At 40.7% G+C, this 17,485-nt stretch overlaps 1 protein-coding gene across 12 annotated transcripts in view; it reads left to right on the top strand.

Moving 5' to 3' along the window:
• LOC111863250 (multiple PDZ domain protein) overlaps positions 1–17,485 on the top strand; it is a 150,410-nt gene that overhangs the window by 37,458 nt on the left and 95,467 nt on the right. For 11 of the 12 annotated variants that reach the window (XR_002842565.2, XM_023849394.2, XM_023849391.2 and 8 more), the window contains 11 exons: positions 2,924–3,158; positions 5,088–5,222; positions 5,600–5,758; positions 6,745–6,921; positions 7,689–7,899; positions 9,846–9,937; positions 10,567–10,776; positions 11,395–11,607; positions 12,461–12,634; positions 13,365–13,526; positions 14,010–14,252. Coding sequence is in view for 11 of the 12 variants with exons in the window: in XM_023849394.2 (XP_023705162.1) it covers positions 2,924–3,158; positions 5,088–5,222; positions 5,600–5,758; positions 6,745–6,921; positions 7,689–7,899; positions 9,846–9,937; positions 10,567–10,776; positions 11,395–11,607; positions 12,461–12,634; positions 13,365–13,526; positions 14,010–14,252 (2,011 nt within the window). In the remaining variant the exon portion in view is untranslated. The remainder of the gene's footprint in view (positions 1–2,923; positions 3,159–5,087; positions 5,223–5,599; positions 5,759–6,744; positions 6,922–7,688; positions 7,900–9,845; positions 9,938–10,566; positions 10,777–11,394; positions 11,608–12,460; positions 12,635–13,364; positions 13,527–14,009; positions 14,253–17,485) is intronic. The other variant, XM_033750986.1, reaches the window with a different exon arrangement.

Here is a 17,485-nt window from a genome sequence, read left to right on the forward strand (position 1 = left end):
TCAGTTTCCATAAAATGTTGAATAATTCTTATGTAGCTGAATGACTGGTGGATTCTCAAGGACCTCAGCTGCATGGAGTTAGTTGATTCTCCACGATGGTGGTATCCATATACAAGACTGCATGGTATTATAACCCAGCAGACCATCATCTGAGCAGTCTTAGATTAGTTACAGTTCTTTTGCCAGTTCTTCTGTGTTTATTTTTGTAGACAAACTGTGTGCTTCTTATTTTTACCAGAATTCTGGCATAGCTAATTCTTTGTAGTCAGTTTCCCTCACTTCGCCCACATTTTGTAATTTATTGTTTGATTCATTTGTTTGTAGATACTTTCTTGTGTCTTCAATTCTGTTTTTACCAGATAATTTGGCTTTTGTTTCAGTTCTTAAAATTATCGTCTCTCGTGCTTGGTTTCTGTTCTGTTCTTGCAAAGTCCAAACTTCATATCTGTATAACAGCATGGTTATTTCCAATTTTATTTTATTTCACTTCTCTTACTATTTGATCTTGCAGAATGTAGTGGTTGCTATATGTACCACCTGCTTTAACGCTCAGAAACATCATTTGATCACAGTGTGTAATTTTTGGTTTCATGTGATTCCCAATAACGAGTGGCTATTTATCTAAACCTCATTAACCTGTAATGGAGATGTAGTGTTTCCTGTGAGTTAGGGACCAATTCATCATCATCTCATCCTTATGTCATAGCAGGGATTGGTTCCAAGTCCGATTATAATTGCATGCCTTCCATCATGAATATTCAGGTGCCATGAAGCTGAATCTTTTTGTATTAATTGGATGAATTTCTAGTTACAAAGTCCTGATGAAGTCATTGGATTTTCTTCCATTGATCTAATCCTTCCGGCCACACTATGGCCCTGGGGTCGACTCAGCCTCTAACAGAAATGAGTACCAGGAATTAATTAAATAATTTTCCTGCCTAGTAAAGTGCTGCCGGCATGTAAGGCTGACAACCCTACCGCCATCTTTGAGCCGATTGTCTAGATCAAGGGTCTCCAAACTACAGCCCGCAGGCCACACATCCGGCCCATGAAAGAATTGAGCAAAAATGTGCCAATTGAACTAATTTTCCAATGAGTACTGGTAACAAGAATACTTGTTCATAGATTTCAAATTAATTAATTAATTAAGATTGTGTTTAAAATATATTGATATTCCGTATTATGTTAATATTAATATTATTCACAATTTTACTAATTCTGGACTGTATACTGCGCTGTATTTCTTCGTACTTGTTCGGCCCCGATCGGCAGTGTCACTTCGTGGCAATGTAGGTAGCGCGAGCAGTTCGTTACTAGCCGTCTTGTGCACAAGACTTCTTGCAGTGGTACAGTATAATTGTAACAGATCATCATCACCTCAATTTAATCAGATTTTAAGAATGCAAGAAGAATTCCATCATTCACATTAATTGTTTTATTATAATTTGTGATGAAAATATGAGCATTTGCTGCTACTGTCTGTTGTCATTAATATACGATAATTTATTCTCACGTACTTTGTATTTAGTATATGAAATTCTGTGCTTTCAATAAAACTCATATACCTAGAGTTATTAATTTCTCATTTTATCCGGCCCGTTGAAAGTGCTGAATTTCCTAATGTGGCCCGCGTTTCGAAAAGTTTGGAGACCCCTGGTCTAGATAATGTGTGACCCTCAACGTCTCACAGCCCTATGTGCCTTTACGGCCTATTACAGGGATAGCTTTACTTTTACTTTACTCACTGGTGCCCGATTAAAGATATTTTTATTGCTTTAAGCAATTGTGTTCCTTGAGTGAACAGCTCAGAACTTGTGTGGGTGTCCTTTATGCATGTTTCACCATTTCTGCTAGGTGAATCACTGTGGAGCAAGTTGACGTGATGTTTTGTGGCAGGATGTAATCGAGTGTATTCTGGCTGTGTGATGCATTTCAAACTGGCAGTTGAGTGAACCTGTTGATAGTCTTGTAGATGATAGCTTTTTATATTTCTGGTAGCTACTTCAGAAGTGATAGGATGGCAGTTAATGGATGTCTGTTCGTGTGTGCTGAACTGCGTTGCATTAGACTGAAAGCAGTAAGAACAGTCCCACCATTCCTTCACTATCCATGTGGCAAATGCACTTCCACAGTTATCTGCCTTCTGTGTTCCTGTAACACATGTAGTCAGCACTTCTCCATATATGACAGACCCAAAGTTTGATTATTGGCTCATAGTCTGTTATCAGGACTGGTTCTCATATGTAACATTGGCTTTCTAGCCATGACATGTGTTGAAGTTGTATGTTCTGGCATAATTGCAGAATCCATTCTGAGGGTGAATAAGTGGCCCAATGTGTAGGCCCCACAGTTGGAGTAAGGGTGGGAATGTGGAGCTTGGTGCTATACAGTGGTAAGGGGCGATGTCATAAGGAAGAAGGGTTGTGGAGGAAGGTGGGTGAGACCACACTCTACTTGCTCTGCATCCATCGTCACAAGTGAAGGTGTTCAGGTGCCTCATTATTTCAATGACTTCTCTGATGTTAAGTGTAGATGTGAGCTTTGAGAACACCATTGTGATGATTATGATGTTTACTTACTGGCTTCCAAGGTATGAAGCTGTGTACTCTGACAGAAAGGTACCAGTATTTCAGAGGAACCTGCTTCTTCCATCTGCATGGTAGATTCAGCTGAAGGAAGGTTCCTGTCTACAAGACTACACACCGTCATAGTTCAGAAGATCACATTATCTTTACTGCAGTCGCTCAGGGATTGATTGTGTTACTTTCTACATATGTGAGTTGTTTCTATAACAGGCCTCTGCCTCTTATAGAGCTGTCAAATTGGCTTGGCTTACTTTTGCCTGTAGTGATATATTCTGATTGTTATTTGACTTTCGTTGTTGTTACATATTAGTGAGCTCTCTTTGGTTTTCCTGGTGCAGAGATGGAAGACTTCGTGAAGGAGACCAGATCCTAGCTATCGATGGCCAGCCACTTGACTCCAACATCTCCCACCAACAGGCCATCAGCATCCTGCAGAAGGCCCGTGGGCTGGTGGAGTTGGTGGTAGCCCGCAGCGGGCCTGAAGAGACCCCCCTCACTCCACCATCACCTTCTCCCATCGACCGTTCCCCTTCAGCTGTCAGTGACACGTCAAAGGCCGGGTCCGACATGGTGGTGAGTTGTCTTCTTAGTGAACTTATGTTTTAATCTATTTTTGATGCTATGAATGCTGAGTATTTCTTAACTCAGTGACTCATCATGGCTGGAAGGAACAGATGCTTTCAGATGTTTATTGGAAGATGACAAAGTATGTACAATTTGTCCCTGTCCATATGGACTTGGTCTAAAAATTAAAACAAAATTGCTGAAGTTAGAAATGGGTATTCCAATTTAAACACTGCCCCACAGTATGCACTAGCCTGGAGTATCCTGGATGTAGCAGTCTAGGAGTTGCAGACCAGTACTCATTTGCTGCTGTGTATGTCTGTTGAGAGGACATTTATGTAAAGTGAAAGAAGATGTCACCTAAAATGGTTCAAGGCTGGTCACCAAACAAATGGCATCACAACCGTGTATATAATCAGAATAAAATGATTCTATCCTTAAAGTCTTCACTGCAGTATTGTGTATGTTTGGGCTTGTCCAGTGGTCTTCACATGCTGTGGTTGTGTATGTTTGGGCTTGTCCAGTGGTCTTCACATGCTGTGGTTGTGTATGTTTGGGCTTGTCCAGTGGTCTTCACATGCTGTGGTTGTGTATGTTTGGGCTTGTCCAGTGGTCTTCACATGCTGTGGTTGTGTATGTTTGGGCTTGTCCAGTGGTCTTCACATGCTGTGGTTGAGTAGACATGAAGCATGCTCAGTCTTTTATTTTGTAGATTGTATTTACTGCATACTCCTTAAGGCTCTTTTATAAGCTGCTGCCATCTTTGAGGAATGGTTTGAACTTCATATTTTTATCATGTGTAATGAAATAATAATTTATGTTGAGATAAAATCTTTTGGGATATGATGTTTCTGAAGCATTAGTATGAGGGCGAGCCTGTAAGTAGGTCACAAATGGATATAAAACATAAAACAGTGATAGTAGAACCTGGAAAAATATGTATTTCTTGACATATCATCCACTGACATTGATACACTTGTCCCATCGCTTTACCAATGTGTCAAGACCTGCAGCGTAGAAGTCTTTTGGCTGTTGTCTCAGCCACCTCAGCACCTATGTTTCAACCTCTTCATCATGAGCAAAACGTTTGCCGCCCAGCTGTGAACCACTTTACATAACACACTTCCCACCTTAGAAAGGAAACATTTCTTTATGAATATTCTTTGCATTGAGTCCTTTTGCCCACAAAATAACGCACAACAGAATGCTGCATTTTGGTAGTAGACTCCTTAAGCATGGTCACCATTTTGACTAGTAAATCCAGCCTTTGAACATGTGCATGCATGTCTGCTAGCTAGACCGTCATGAAGGTGGACTGTGTTGCAAACTAGTGATACACATAGGAAACCTGTTACATACTTTACAGCTGTTTTACTTCCATTTGTGATCTATTCACTCACTCTCCCTCATACATAGTGCCAACCTGTGAAGCTTTATATCCCAGAGGACTATAATCTTGATACTGCCATGAATTCCTCACATCTCAGTTGTTTGTATTTATCATCTATTTCAGTGAGACATGAAACAATTTCTTATAAGCGAGGAACCCTTCAGGGAAATAGGTTTGAATATCACTCTTTTACTGACAGTATTAATCATTCCTCAGGTAGTGAGCATGGAAGACGCAGTCCGTCACTAGGCAGGCCACTGGAGCACATTTAACTGTAGTAATGAAGATGCTGACATGTTAATAATCTGATATTTATTTGTGTTTGAGATTTTCAGTTTATAACAGCAGACATGTTGCTAAGATTATTGTGAGATATGACACCGTGTAGTTTTGGTAGGCAGGTACCAGCATTTCAGAGGAACCTGCTATTGATGCCATTATATTTCTTCAAAATATTGGTACCTATGTATGAAACCACATGTTGTCACATTCTTAATTGTCATCGGCACGGGAACTGAGACTGGCATATTGTGCTTCTGTTTCCGCAGCTGAACACAGAGTGGGCACAGGTTGAGGTGATTGATCTGATTAACGATGGCTCAGGGTTGGGTTTTGGAATTATTGGTGGTCGCAGCACTGGAGTTGTAGTTAAGACCATCCTGCCTGGAGGGGTTGCAGACAGGGTGAGTGCTGAATGTTGTGGGCCTGAACAACTTGGACATTCCATTATTGTGCTTATGTGAATCAAGGTGGCACTAGCCAGCACAGACACAGTAGACTGATTTTGCATTATGCAGCGTTTGAAAGCTTGAAGTTATTTCAGTTATTCATAGATGTGAGAAGCTGATGGCTCTGTAGAAGTCTGCTGAACATACGGGGGTTCAGTGCATGTTGTATCTCACTAATGTCATTAATCCCACTGCATTAATTTTCTGAGTCACTGTCTTACTTGTGAACTAGAGTTAACTCACCATTCTGCTAGTGCATCTAGATCTAGCTATGAACGTGGGGGTACAAGTGTTTGCTAATGCATTTGTAATGTGATGTTTCTGTTGCGCAGGATAACCGCCTGCAAAGTGGAGACCACATCCTACAGATTGGTGAAGTTAATCTGCGAGGTATGGGCTCTGAGCAGGTGGCAGCAGTGCTGCGACAGTCTGGCAGCCATGTTCGCCTGGTGGTTGCTCGGCCTGTTGAGCCCACGTCTCCAGACTATCAGGTGTGTTAAGTCTTCGCCTGATGTATAAATTGCTTAAAGCAGGCGAAAATTGTAATTTGGGTGGTTGTGGGCATGGAGTGGTGCCATGTTTAATGTTGTTTGGTGGGTAAAAGTAATAATAGCTCAAGGGTTGCAGTGGTGGGTTATCTCTGGCCACCTCAGTTCAGAGATATGAAGAGGAAGATGGAGAATATCTTTGCATTTCTGCAGCTCTTATTTTCATTTATCCTGCTTCTTGTTACGTATTTTGCCACAGTGAAAGTGTTAAGTGCAGGAAGATGAAACTTTGAATGCTGCAGGAAATGTGAGTGGCCAGTTCTAAACAAGTTTTAAAATTATATTAGAAGTATTAAAGAGTCATGTTAGGTCTGATGGCCTAAGCCATGATATTGATGATGATGATGATGGTGATGGTGATGACAGTGATGACAGCCTTATAGCTTCCAGGGTTTTGTGTCATAAATTTATTTGTTCTGAAGGTACTATACAAAGAGGAGCTGTTGTATTTATGTCATGAATTATGTGCACTTGTATGGTATAGAAAAATGTCATGTTTGCTACTGTCTTCATGTTTTCTTTGGCCCTTCATGGGTTTGCTGTTATCATTTGCCACAGTAACCTCTACTCCCAGTCTCCATCTTCCAAATGTCAATCTACCATAATGGGCTTAATGTGTATCATTTACTTATATGTGTCTTCTCATTATTCTTTCTCCTTTTCCTGTGTTTCATTACAAATATTTGTAAGGCTCAGAATTACTGATTTCCCTGAATATAGTTTCTGAAAAATAGTTATCTTCTTGACCAGTTGAATAATTATGAAGTTGAGGATGGCAAGAGTACTTAGTCAGTCAGTCAGCTGGAGTATTTACAATCTAGAACAGACAAGACAGGTGAGTACTTCCCAGAATAAGGAAAGGACCAAACTATGGTGACATGCTCCAGTGTCCTGCAGTTTCCTTCTAACAGCAGTCTCTGTCTTTATAGGCTCTAGGTAGTCATGCCCCAATTGTCCCCACAAAGATCCTGGGAGATCCTGATGAGCTGGACCGCCACCTCCTCCAAAATGGCTATCCTGAGACATTCAACCCCCACACACCAGGAGGGGACACGTATGATAGCCAGTTCATCTTCAGCCAGCAGGACTCAGAGATAGAGCTTCATGTGAGTAGCACTGAAACACACTGTGTTGTTTCTTCTTGCATACCTGTCAGAGATCTGTGTGGTCTTATGGACCCTCTGGTTCCCCAGAGGTTCATTGCAACGTTCAAAAATGTTATGTACCCTCATCTCCCCCATGCATGAGCCCATTACCTAACCCACCCATCTCACCCACCTAGAAAATCTTCGGTGAAGTGTACAAATTATGAAGCTTCCCATTATGTACATTTCCTCCATCTTTCTTCAGTAAAGATGTTCTCCTCAGCATTTTCTTCTTGAACACCCTGTACCTGCCTTCCTTACAGTAAGAGACCAAGTTTCATACCCATACAGTACAGCAGATAAAATTGTAGTTTTGTATATTTCAGTCTTAATTTTTTAGTAAGAATGGAAAGACACCTTATGTGTGCAGAAATATCAGAGGTGTTGTGACTCAAGTTATGTGGATGCGAAGGCCTGTGGATATTTGTGGGGAATTTTGTGACAGCTACTTTAAAAGAATCAGATTTGCTGAGCCAAATAACAGATGAATTTCATTTTTGAGATTTTAGGTCTTCAGACAGTAAAGGTTTAGATTATGGTGTAATGGTTGGTTACCAGTGTTTTGGAGGAACCTGCTGCCTCCATCTTCATGTTATACTTCTACCCTGCCAGACTGCACAGTGTCAGCAGAAGACTGTGATCAGAATTTTAATATATCAAAATATTTTTAAGTTGTATGCAAATGTTTGGCTGCATTTAGTTTGAGGGAGTTACATGTTCTGTTGCAGCCGGAACCAAACCTGGTTGTTGATGTTGTGAGAAACCCTCAGCCCATTGGAGCAGCTCCCCTGCTGACGACTACCCCCTCCCTCCCAATCCTTACCATGGACATGATGCCACTTGAAACACCACTCCCTGAAATGGAGAAGTTTACCGTGGAACTAAAGAAAGACTACCATGGTTTGGGGATCACCATTGCTGGATATGTCTGTGAGAAAGGTGAGTTGGTATTATCAGAACCGAATTAAATTAAAAACAAACAATATGGTCATATTTGTGAGATGTGCTAAAAGATTTCTGGATAGTTTCCTTCTCATTCCTTTGGGCTTCTGCTCCACCATGTGTCTTCATGGTGTGGTGCTAAATTAAGTAAACACAGGGACAACTTTACTTTTTACCTATGTTTGGGGGGGGCACTTAACACATTTGTGCTAGGTCTCAAATGTTTATGAGAGTTTGTCACCAGAAAGTGGTGTAGGCCATTACCTCATCGTTATAATGTTAGTATATTCTTTTCTGCAACATATGATGGGGAAAGGAATCACCAGACTAGAGATATTACTGGACACATAGGACTTGTCTCAAGGTGCAAAGTACATACAGACTGTAGCAGCTGCACCGTGTCATCTCCTTCAGACTGGTTTCCATGGAAACTGACACACTGAGTGTATTCTTTGTGCATGTATGTAAGTTTGCAAGAGTACTGTTTGATTTTTCTCTTATCATGATGTCATCAGATCTCTTCTCTTGAGTAATATCTTGAATTTTGGAAAGTGACACATGGCTAGACCAAGGGAATATGGAAGGTTGGAGACAGCTGTCATGCAGTTTAAGGCTAGAGACAAAATAGAGTAAGGAGGAGCATTGTCATGGTGGTGATACCAATCCGTTGTGTGTCACCTTGCAGGATGATCTTACTTCAGAATACTTGAGCAGAAGTATGTGTTTATAGTTCTTATGTTCTCACCATATATCTTTGAGATATATTTTAATATTATCCTCTCATTTATGTCTAAATCAATTATTAAAAAAAATTGTATTAATTTCTTGCTCCCTCCTGTGCTTGTTACATCTCCTGTCCCTGTCATCCCTTTTGATGTAGTTATCTTAATATTGCTGGGTGTCTGATATTTGAGATTCTCAGGGTGTGCTGATTAACACAATATAATCTGGTGCATATTACCAATAATTCAGATGAACCTGCTGCCCCCATTTTTCACCTGAAAATGGAGACAGCAGATTCATTCAAAATATTGGTAAATACCTAGCAAACTGCATCGTGTCTTATGCCAGACATCAGGATTGGCAATACTATTTACTGTATGGAAAATCTGTGATCAGGTCTCATAGTGTATATTGTTGATTGCATTTATTTCTTATAAACATATACTGAATACTCTGACTGTACTGAAATTTACACACACACACACACACACTTTCTCATATACACCGTATGTGTATGAACAAATATTGTGATTGTGAAAAAACTTTTATCTTGAGATTATGACTGGAGTTTAACATTTTGAACCCCCACCCCCAAATATGAAAATGTGGTTTTTGGAATGCTATCTGTGTGTGTGGGGGTGGGGATGCTGTAGCAGTTGAGGCACTAAGCTACAAACTGGAAGGTTGCGGGTTTGAGTCCTGATTAAGTGGATTTTTTTTCAATTTACCTAATCATTTCACCCACACTATGGCCCTGGGGTCAACTCAACCTCTAACAAATGAGTACCAGGAATCTTCCTGGGTGGTAAAGGGCAGCCTGCACATAAAGCTGACAATTTTACCGTCATCTGTGGGCCAAGTGCCTGGAGAAAATATGGGAACCTCAACATTTCATAACCCTATGGGCATTCACAGCCTGCCACAGTGATAGCTTTACCTTTTCTTTTTACCTTTCCGTTGTAGGTCAGTGCTGGTGAATATGGATGTTATAAAACCAAAAACAGGAGCCCATCACAAGAGCCCTCAAGCACAAAACTGTTATTTTTTTTTAAAGCAGCTCAGAAGTTTTCCCTTAAATATGAATAATTTATGGAGACTCTGTTTCTGAAACAAACTGCACAGGTGTTATCTGCAGGCCCAAGATGTGCATTGCATTGCATTGCATTGCTTTGTCCTGATTCTGTCTATCTTAGTTTGAGCTTCACTGTGCTTCTTTGCAGAGGAACTGTCTGGGATTTTTGTAAAGAGCATCAGTGAAGGTAGTGCAGCCAACTTGTGCAAGAAGATCCAAGTTAATGATCGCATTGTTGAGGTTTGTAACCATGAATGATCCATTTCTGTATTTTCTGAAATGTGTGTATCTAATAACTTGTTGAATAAGAAGCATAGAGTGTGTCGGATTGGATTTCTCATGGCAGGACCATGGAGAGTATGGTATTCTTAGTTGTAACACTGTGTATTTTGCAGATAGCTCATTGTTTTGAGGAACATATCACCTCCATTCTCTGGGTCAAAGAGTAAGCCAACAAGGAATCCTCAGAAGCAAGCGGCATGCTGAACTCTGCTTGCCGCCTGCTTGATGCTGAGCTTTTCTGAACAGTTTACTTACTTTAAGAGATGTGCATCCATGTTTGTAATGTGCAGCATATTAACTGTGAATCTAGACTGCATTGTACTGGCATGTGATGATTATGTCCCAGCTAACAGGCAGTGGTCAGAGTTAGGCAGTTCAGCTCATTGAGGAAGGCTGTGTATATTAGAAAACTTGAATATTTGACATATCATCTGTTGAGGGAAATTTGGAAATTAATATGTATTTCTACCAACGTATGTGTGTGTAGCAATGACCATGCTAATTCATTACAAAGTAACATTTAGATTATTAACCTCTAACACGTGTAAACATTCTGTGTGTCACAGTGCATTCATGGGTTTTTGCAGGTGGATGGGCGCTCGTTGCAAGGATACACGAACCATCAGGCCGTTGAGGTGTTAAGGAGCACTGGGCAGACTGTCAAGTTGTGTCTTGAGAGGTACCTGCGTGGTCCCAAATTTGAGCAGCTGCAGCAAGCCATTGCCAACAGCGAGCTGAAACCCCCGACCCCTTCCTCACCCTCTGCAACATCACTGCCTCGCTTCCCAGTCAGCACAGTGAGTAGTTGATACTGAGTCCTGTATATTATGAAAGAGTTGTTAGGTTTGCAGCCAGTTGCCATGGAAGCTGAGCATTTCTGGTGTGTGGATGTTCTGATAGTGGATTGTTTGGTGTGTCCATGAAAGGTACAGGTTGTTGAAAATCACATTTATTCTAGCTTCATTAAACTAGAGATTTGTTTCTGTATTAATACATTAATTGGTTCATTATCACTCTTTTTGTACACAACATGATATCAGTGTTCAAAGAGCATTTCCTTTGATTCCTTGGCTTGTATTTTGTCTGCATTTCATCCTGTTGCTTTTCATCTCAGTATGATCTAAATACCCAAGTTTGTGTGCTTCTCCATCAGATATTTGTTTCTTACTTAGGACTTCTTTCACTTATATTTTCTCTCTAGGTCTTCTTATGATACTTTTTTTGAAGTATCTTCTGTGCTCCCTTCTGTGTGTATATCCAAGTACATAAACTACAAATTATGTATGTCTTTTAGTGACTTCTTGTTTTGTTCCCAACGCATAAATCCATTGAGAAGCCGACTACAAGTCTCACTGTAATCCTTATGAAGTGATTTTTGAGTTCAGGACTTAGTTGCTATGTGCTTATCTGTGCAGGATGGAGAGGAGACAGAGATTGAGGTGGAGGGCGAGTCACACACAACGATCGACTCCATGGTGCTAGAGCCTCTGGAGGCCACAAACCCAGATATAGTGGAGGACATGGAGGCGTTGATCGATACTAACTATTCTGGCAAGCTGAAACCTGCAGTTGAGGCAGCTATCAAGGCCAAGTGGGGGAAGATCATGGGACCAGACATAGAAATAGTGGTAAGTCATAAGTACAGGCTTGTACACCGCACAGTTATTAGTTCATTCAGTGTATACTGCAGCTGAAATGTCTTTGAGGTTGTGTCATTATCACGTTGTGACATAGATTGCTACCTTATCATTATATATATATATATTTTTTTATTGCTAGAGGGGTGGGACTAAGTCTCTTGTACTGTGGCCACTTCTGGCCTACTGTACCAGCCCCAGATGATAGGTGAGGGTGATTGTGGAGCAATTGGTTGAATGAAGATTAGCAAGGAAACTGAAGTACTCAGAGAAAACCTGCCCCAGTGCCACTTTGTCCACCACAAATCCCACTTGACCAGACCCGGGCCGTCGCGGTGGGAAGCCAGCGACTAACCGCTTGAGCTATGGCGCGGCCTTACCTTGTCATTATAAAGTTCTAGACTATTTTCAGCATACACTGAGAACCAAAATCACTGTAGTGTAGATCTTCTTCAACACATGGGACTTTTCTTCCATCAGGTTGCCCATTGCAGACGTGACATAATCTCAAAGATGTTTTAGATAGACAGTGGTTGGTAGGTGTCATGTGGTTTATTAGATTGGAAAACTTAGGATATCGGAGAGTCTTTCTTGCTTTCAAATTATGATGGCACAGATTTTGTGTATGTTGGTAATAAGTGTCTGATTACTGCTTTTACATTTGTGAGCCTAACATAAGTTTGTCCCTAATTAGTTAAGCTTTGTTCCTGAAAACAAGAGATATATGCCAAAGTAACTGTTTTGTTATAATTTTGAGTAAGAGAACAGACAGTCTGGAGATTTCATTGCTTTTTGCAAACCACATTTATTTTCACTGGCGAGTAATGTCTGAATGTCCTTGTAGGTTGCACAGCTGTGCAAGTTTGGTGAGGGTGGGGGCCTGGGAATCAGCCTGGAGGGTACAGTTGATGTGGAGGACGGCCAAGAGGTGCGTCCACACCACTATATTCGCTCCATCTTACCCGAGGGACCAGTTGGCAACAATGGATGCCTGCACTCTGGAGACGAGTTGCTGGAGGTGAGCTCTTGTGAAGATCATGAATGTAGGCAGGTGTTTCTGTGTTGTGTTTACAGGTTTTTGGGACAAGGCATAAAAATTGAACATAGGAAATGTTTGTAGTTTGTGAAGTTGTGTTAAGGAAAGAATGAACACAAATGTTCTCCTCCATGGCTACCTCCCCTCTGTCTTCACCTGCTTCCATAAATTGTCATGTATTGTGCTTTTTGTTTCTTCTGTAGGTTTCCTCCAATCCTTTCTTTCTTTCTTACTCTGCATTTTCAGATCCATTATGAACTTCCACTAACAAGTCATGTCATTTCATTTTATTTGTGATATTTACTGTAAAATGTATTATATTTTAATTTAAGCCAGTGACAGTAGTGATTACAGCAATGAGTTAATAATTAAGTAAATGGCTTCCTCCTCATAAGTCAGGGAGGTGAACCTGGACTGGTGAAGGAGTGGGTAGCAAGGGTCTGACTTGAACCCATACCAGTCCTGGTCATCCTTTCCCTGCTCTGAGTGTGAAGTGTGCATCTTCCTACCTCTTCATTATTGATCATATGTTTGTATGTTATTAGCCATTTAGTCATAAGGGCATAGATTCATATACAGTCAACTCTCGATTATCCGGGCTAATGGTGGGGATNAAGGTAAGTATTAGGAAGTTAAATTAGTCACTCTGAAACTTCACCACTCCACATTATGGTGTGAGGGAGGCTCATGTTGAGGCATAATTGCTGCACAGGTGAATGGACATCGTCTGCTGGGCATGAATCACATCGAAGTGGTAACCATCCTGAAAGATTTGCCAGTGAATGTGAGGATGGTGTGTGCACGGCGTCCTGGAGATACAGCCCCGTATCGACTGATAGACACCTCTCAGGACAGAGCAGCGTTTGCGGCTAGAGTAAGTGAGCCAGTCCAGAGGAGATCAGTGAGGTTGAAGGACTCAACTTTTTCTTGTTTTGTGGAGTATATTTATGGTATTCTGGTTCTGTAGGTTTCATGCTATGCTCAAAATTATTTTCTAATTATAGTTTAAGTAAGAGGAAAATGCAGTATAAACCCACTGCATGCCAAGCAGGTTGGCTTGAGTGGTAACACCATTAGCTTATGATCAGGTGGTGATCAGTTTGAATCTTAGCCGGAAGTCAAACGATCCCTGATGTTTTGCATGATTTTCTTCAGTCCCTCCAGACATGTCTGGATGGTACCTTAAAATACTCTTCTGTGGCTTCCGGATTCTCCATCAATTTTTTATGCAGTAATTATCCTTTCATTCAACTGGTCTAACCAGTCATTTTTCACTACTTTAAATGAGTAATAAATAAACATTGCCTAGTCAAGGAAGGATGTTGCAGTGGGCTGATGTGTTCATCTGGTCTTTCAGAGTATTCTTGGAGGTAGCCTGCAGAACTTGATCCCAGCAACAGATCGCCTTGTGAAGGCCAAATCAGACGGATCGCTGGCTTCCACCACCACCACAGCAACGGCCACTGATGCCAGCTTCTCCAAGATGAAGTCACGATCCCTTGAGCCACTGACTGGCTTGGCCATGTGGAGCTCTGAACCCCAGATAATAGAGCTGACCAAGGGAGAACGTGGGTTAGGGTTCTCCATCCTCGACTACCAGGTGAGAATGGGTTACACTAAGGCACCTCTTGTTAAGCCTCTCTCATACCACATTTATATCTGAAGGAGATGCCAAACAGGCCTGCCAGCTTACGTGTATCATGTTGTTAGCCCTTTGATGCTTCACATTTTTTGCTCTCTGTAGTGAGGTTTACTCCATTTTTGCAGTATCACTAAATGTAATCAAATTCTACAAGAAGTCATCTGCTTCATCATAATTACCTTCTTTATGATATGACTGATAGGAATGTAGCAGACTTTTCGCTACTAACACCCTCTGTTTCTTTTGTTTTGCCCCACATCCAATTAATACACAATCTCAAATTATTTTCACCAGCTAACAGTAGATAGCAGCTCATGTCAGGTGTCCCAAAATGAATATAATCGAACATGTATTGTGAAGCACATACATGTCTCTTATTTTCCTCAGGGGGTTAGGAAGCAGATGTCCCACACAGGATCTATTGCCACAATTATTGAACTGAGGGAAACGGGTTGGTATGCAGAACGTTGAGGGCCTGTAACCCATAACGAGATAAGTTTGTGCTTCTGGCAGATTATGTGAAAAGGAGACAGACAGGTGGGAGAGAGAGGAAAGACATCGGAGCAAGTCCCACAGAGATGGAGACAATAAAGAATCGCTGCCAGACGCTTGACAGTGCCATTGATTCTTCTCTGTGTTACGAGTCCTTGCTCCGACAAGTGCGCTTTCCATTCTCACCTGGGTGATTGAGCCCAGCTTTGTTATAGCAACTGATGATGCCTGAAATATGAGCACTTGAAGTGTTGAGGCTGATGATTCTGAGTTGGTCCCTAGTTTGTTTTCATTGACAATGTTCTCCCTTGGTTTCTTCTCATTGTCAGCATTAAAGAACCTTTCTGTTTGGTACAACTACATTGTTCACACTTTGATAGCCCCAAGTAGCAGAGTTTGACTGAAGTGTATGAACAGTTGTATTGCACAAAGCCTTGTACTTTGCACATTTCTTTCTTCATATATTCATAGTGTAAAATAGGACATTGTGCCCATTGGTTCATGACATGCAGTATTGGTGAGATCCCTGAAATTCAGTGTGCATTCCTGTCATGCAGGTTTGGTTGAATACGTAGCATTGTATGAGATTCAAGATTCTCACAGCAGTGATTCATATTACTACTGTCTTCTCCGTTCTGATGCCATGTAATCTGATAAGACAGTTACCAGGGCTTTAGAAAGATACATGGACTTCATCTTCAGAGCTCCTCTGCTTTGAAAGTGAAGGCACCAGGATCCTGCAAAATGTTGGTAAATGGCTACTGGACTACTTTGTGCCACGTCTCAGAAGACAGTAACATTGACAGCTGTCATTACCTCCTGTTGGGGGCTGGTTGCTATCGGCCTAACCATTAGAGGCCAGTAAGTTCCTTGAACCATTCATTCACTTTGGTTTCATTCCTGGCAGCCATAATGGTAATTGAATTCATGGCATTTGCTGCATATCAACATGAGTGTTGGTCCTCTCTTGCTTGTCATGAAATGAATCTGTTAATAACTTCACATGTTCTAGTAGAGTTTTGAAATTGATTGTTGCTGCCATAATCTGGAAATACAGAACATTTCATTGGCCTAAGAGTGAGTAGTCAAAAGTTAGGTTTCAAATTGCAATGTTCGTATTTTTACAAGAATTCTGCCGTACGGAATGAAGAAGGCAGATTGTAATTCACCGAATGGAAGTAATTAAATAACTAACTAACCATGAAACAGGTTCGTGTTTGAGAAGGTTGACAGCCCTTCATCTAGTCAAGAAAGTCATTGCATTTTATGAAAACCGAACGCACACTACTGTATTTGTAAGTGCCCCCCCCCATAGTGGTCCATATTCTGATTCAGATTAATCCAATTCCTACCCTCCCACCCTACCTCCTTGAAATGAGTTTGAATATTATCCACTCATCTGTGGCTAGATCTTCAAAATGGTCATTTTCAGGTCGTCTGACCACAATTTGATATGCAGTTCTTGAGGAAATTATGAAGCACCTCTGTATGCAGTTTTCTCCCTCTGTTACTTATTTCTCTTAGAACCAAATATTCTTCTCAGCATGTTGCTCTCAAATATCTGTGTTCTTCCCTTAATTTGAGAGACCAGGTTTCACACCCATATAAAACAATGACTTGTTGTCTGGTAATAGAACCTGAATGCCTAGCACCAGTAACGTAACACCCGCCATTGGACATGTCAGACCACTTCAGTCAATTTCACATCTTCAGGGTCCATATCTCTAAGATTCATATTAATCCAGCACCTCTACCTCCTCTTAAACTGATGGTTTTGAATGGTTTACTCACCAGGTTCTCTTTCTATTTCTGGAAAGTGACATACAGAAAATTGTTCCAAACCAGAAATAGGCACCTGTATTCTTCACATTCCAAAAGTTTTATTCCTGGTATAGGTTAAGGTTTGAATCTCAACATGGATCAAAGTTCAACTCTCAAAATAGTCAGTTCTCTTGTCAGAGTTCCCATAATTTGTAAGTGCAGTGTAGTGTAATGTCTGGATTATGCGTCTGCAGTAAGTTGTTATCCAGACCAATGCAGGATAGGGTGAGGCAGATATTATAGTGTTCATATCAGGGTAGCAGAAATTGTCTGCACTTGTGAATTACTATTTTCCTGAGGAAGATCCAGTGTAAGCAATAGCAGTAGATGAACCTCCTGTTCTGAAGAGAAGGAGATTGGAAATTTGTTCTTTGAATTAGCAACATTTTATGTATCATATTGCTAAGTTTATTAAACTTACTTTGTTTGACCAACATAGTCGGAATAAACTAATTGCCAGTGTTTGGCCAGAGAAGTGTGTGAAATGTAAGTGTTATGCTTTCCAAACTCATTTGTACTTCCTGCAAATTAATTTGTATGAAAAGGAAAATAGTTGCTTTGGTATAAGAAGCTATAAAACTCATGCCATTTTCTCTTTTTTTATAAGTGAACAAATAGAACAGATGTCAAAGACTCTAAAGAGAAAAACGGAATAGTCAGCTTATAATCATAATGTGGCAGTACATTCATAAAATTGGTTGGGAACATTGGACATGTATGGGAAAATTACAGTTGCCTTCTGCCAGAGGATAAGAAAATGTTAAACTAGACTTGTTTCTTCTACTTTATTGATATTTTATATTTCAGTATGTTTGGCATTGCTGTGAAACAAATGTAATTAGCTTGGCATAGTTTCTTTCAGAATTATCTGATACACA

This window comes from Cryptotermes secundus, unplaced genomic scaffold (assembly GCF_002891405.2).
Source record: "Cryptotermes secundus unplaced genomic scaffold, Csec_1.0 scaffold929, whole genome shotgun sequence".
Lineage (NCBI taxonomy): Eukaryota > Metazoa > Arthropoda > Insecta > Blattodea > Kalotermitidae > Cryptotermes > Cryptotermes secundus.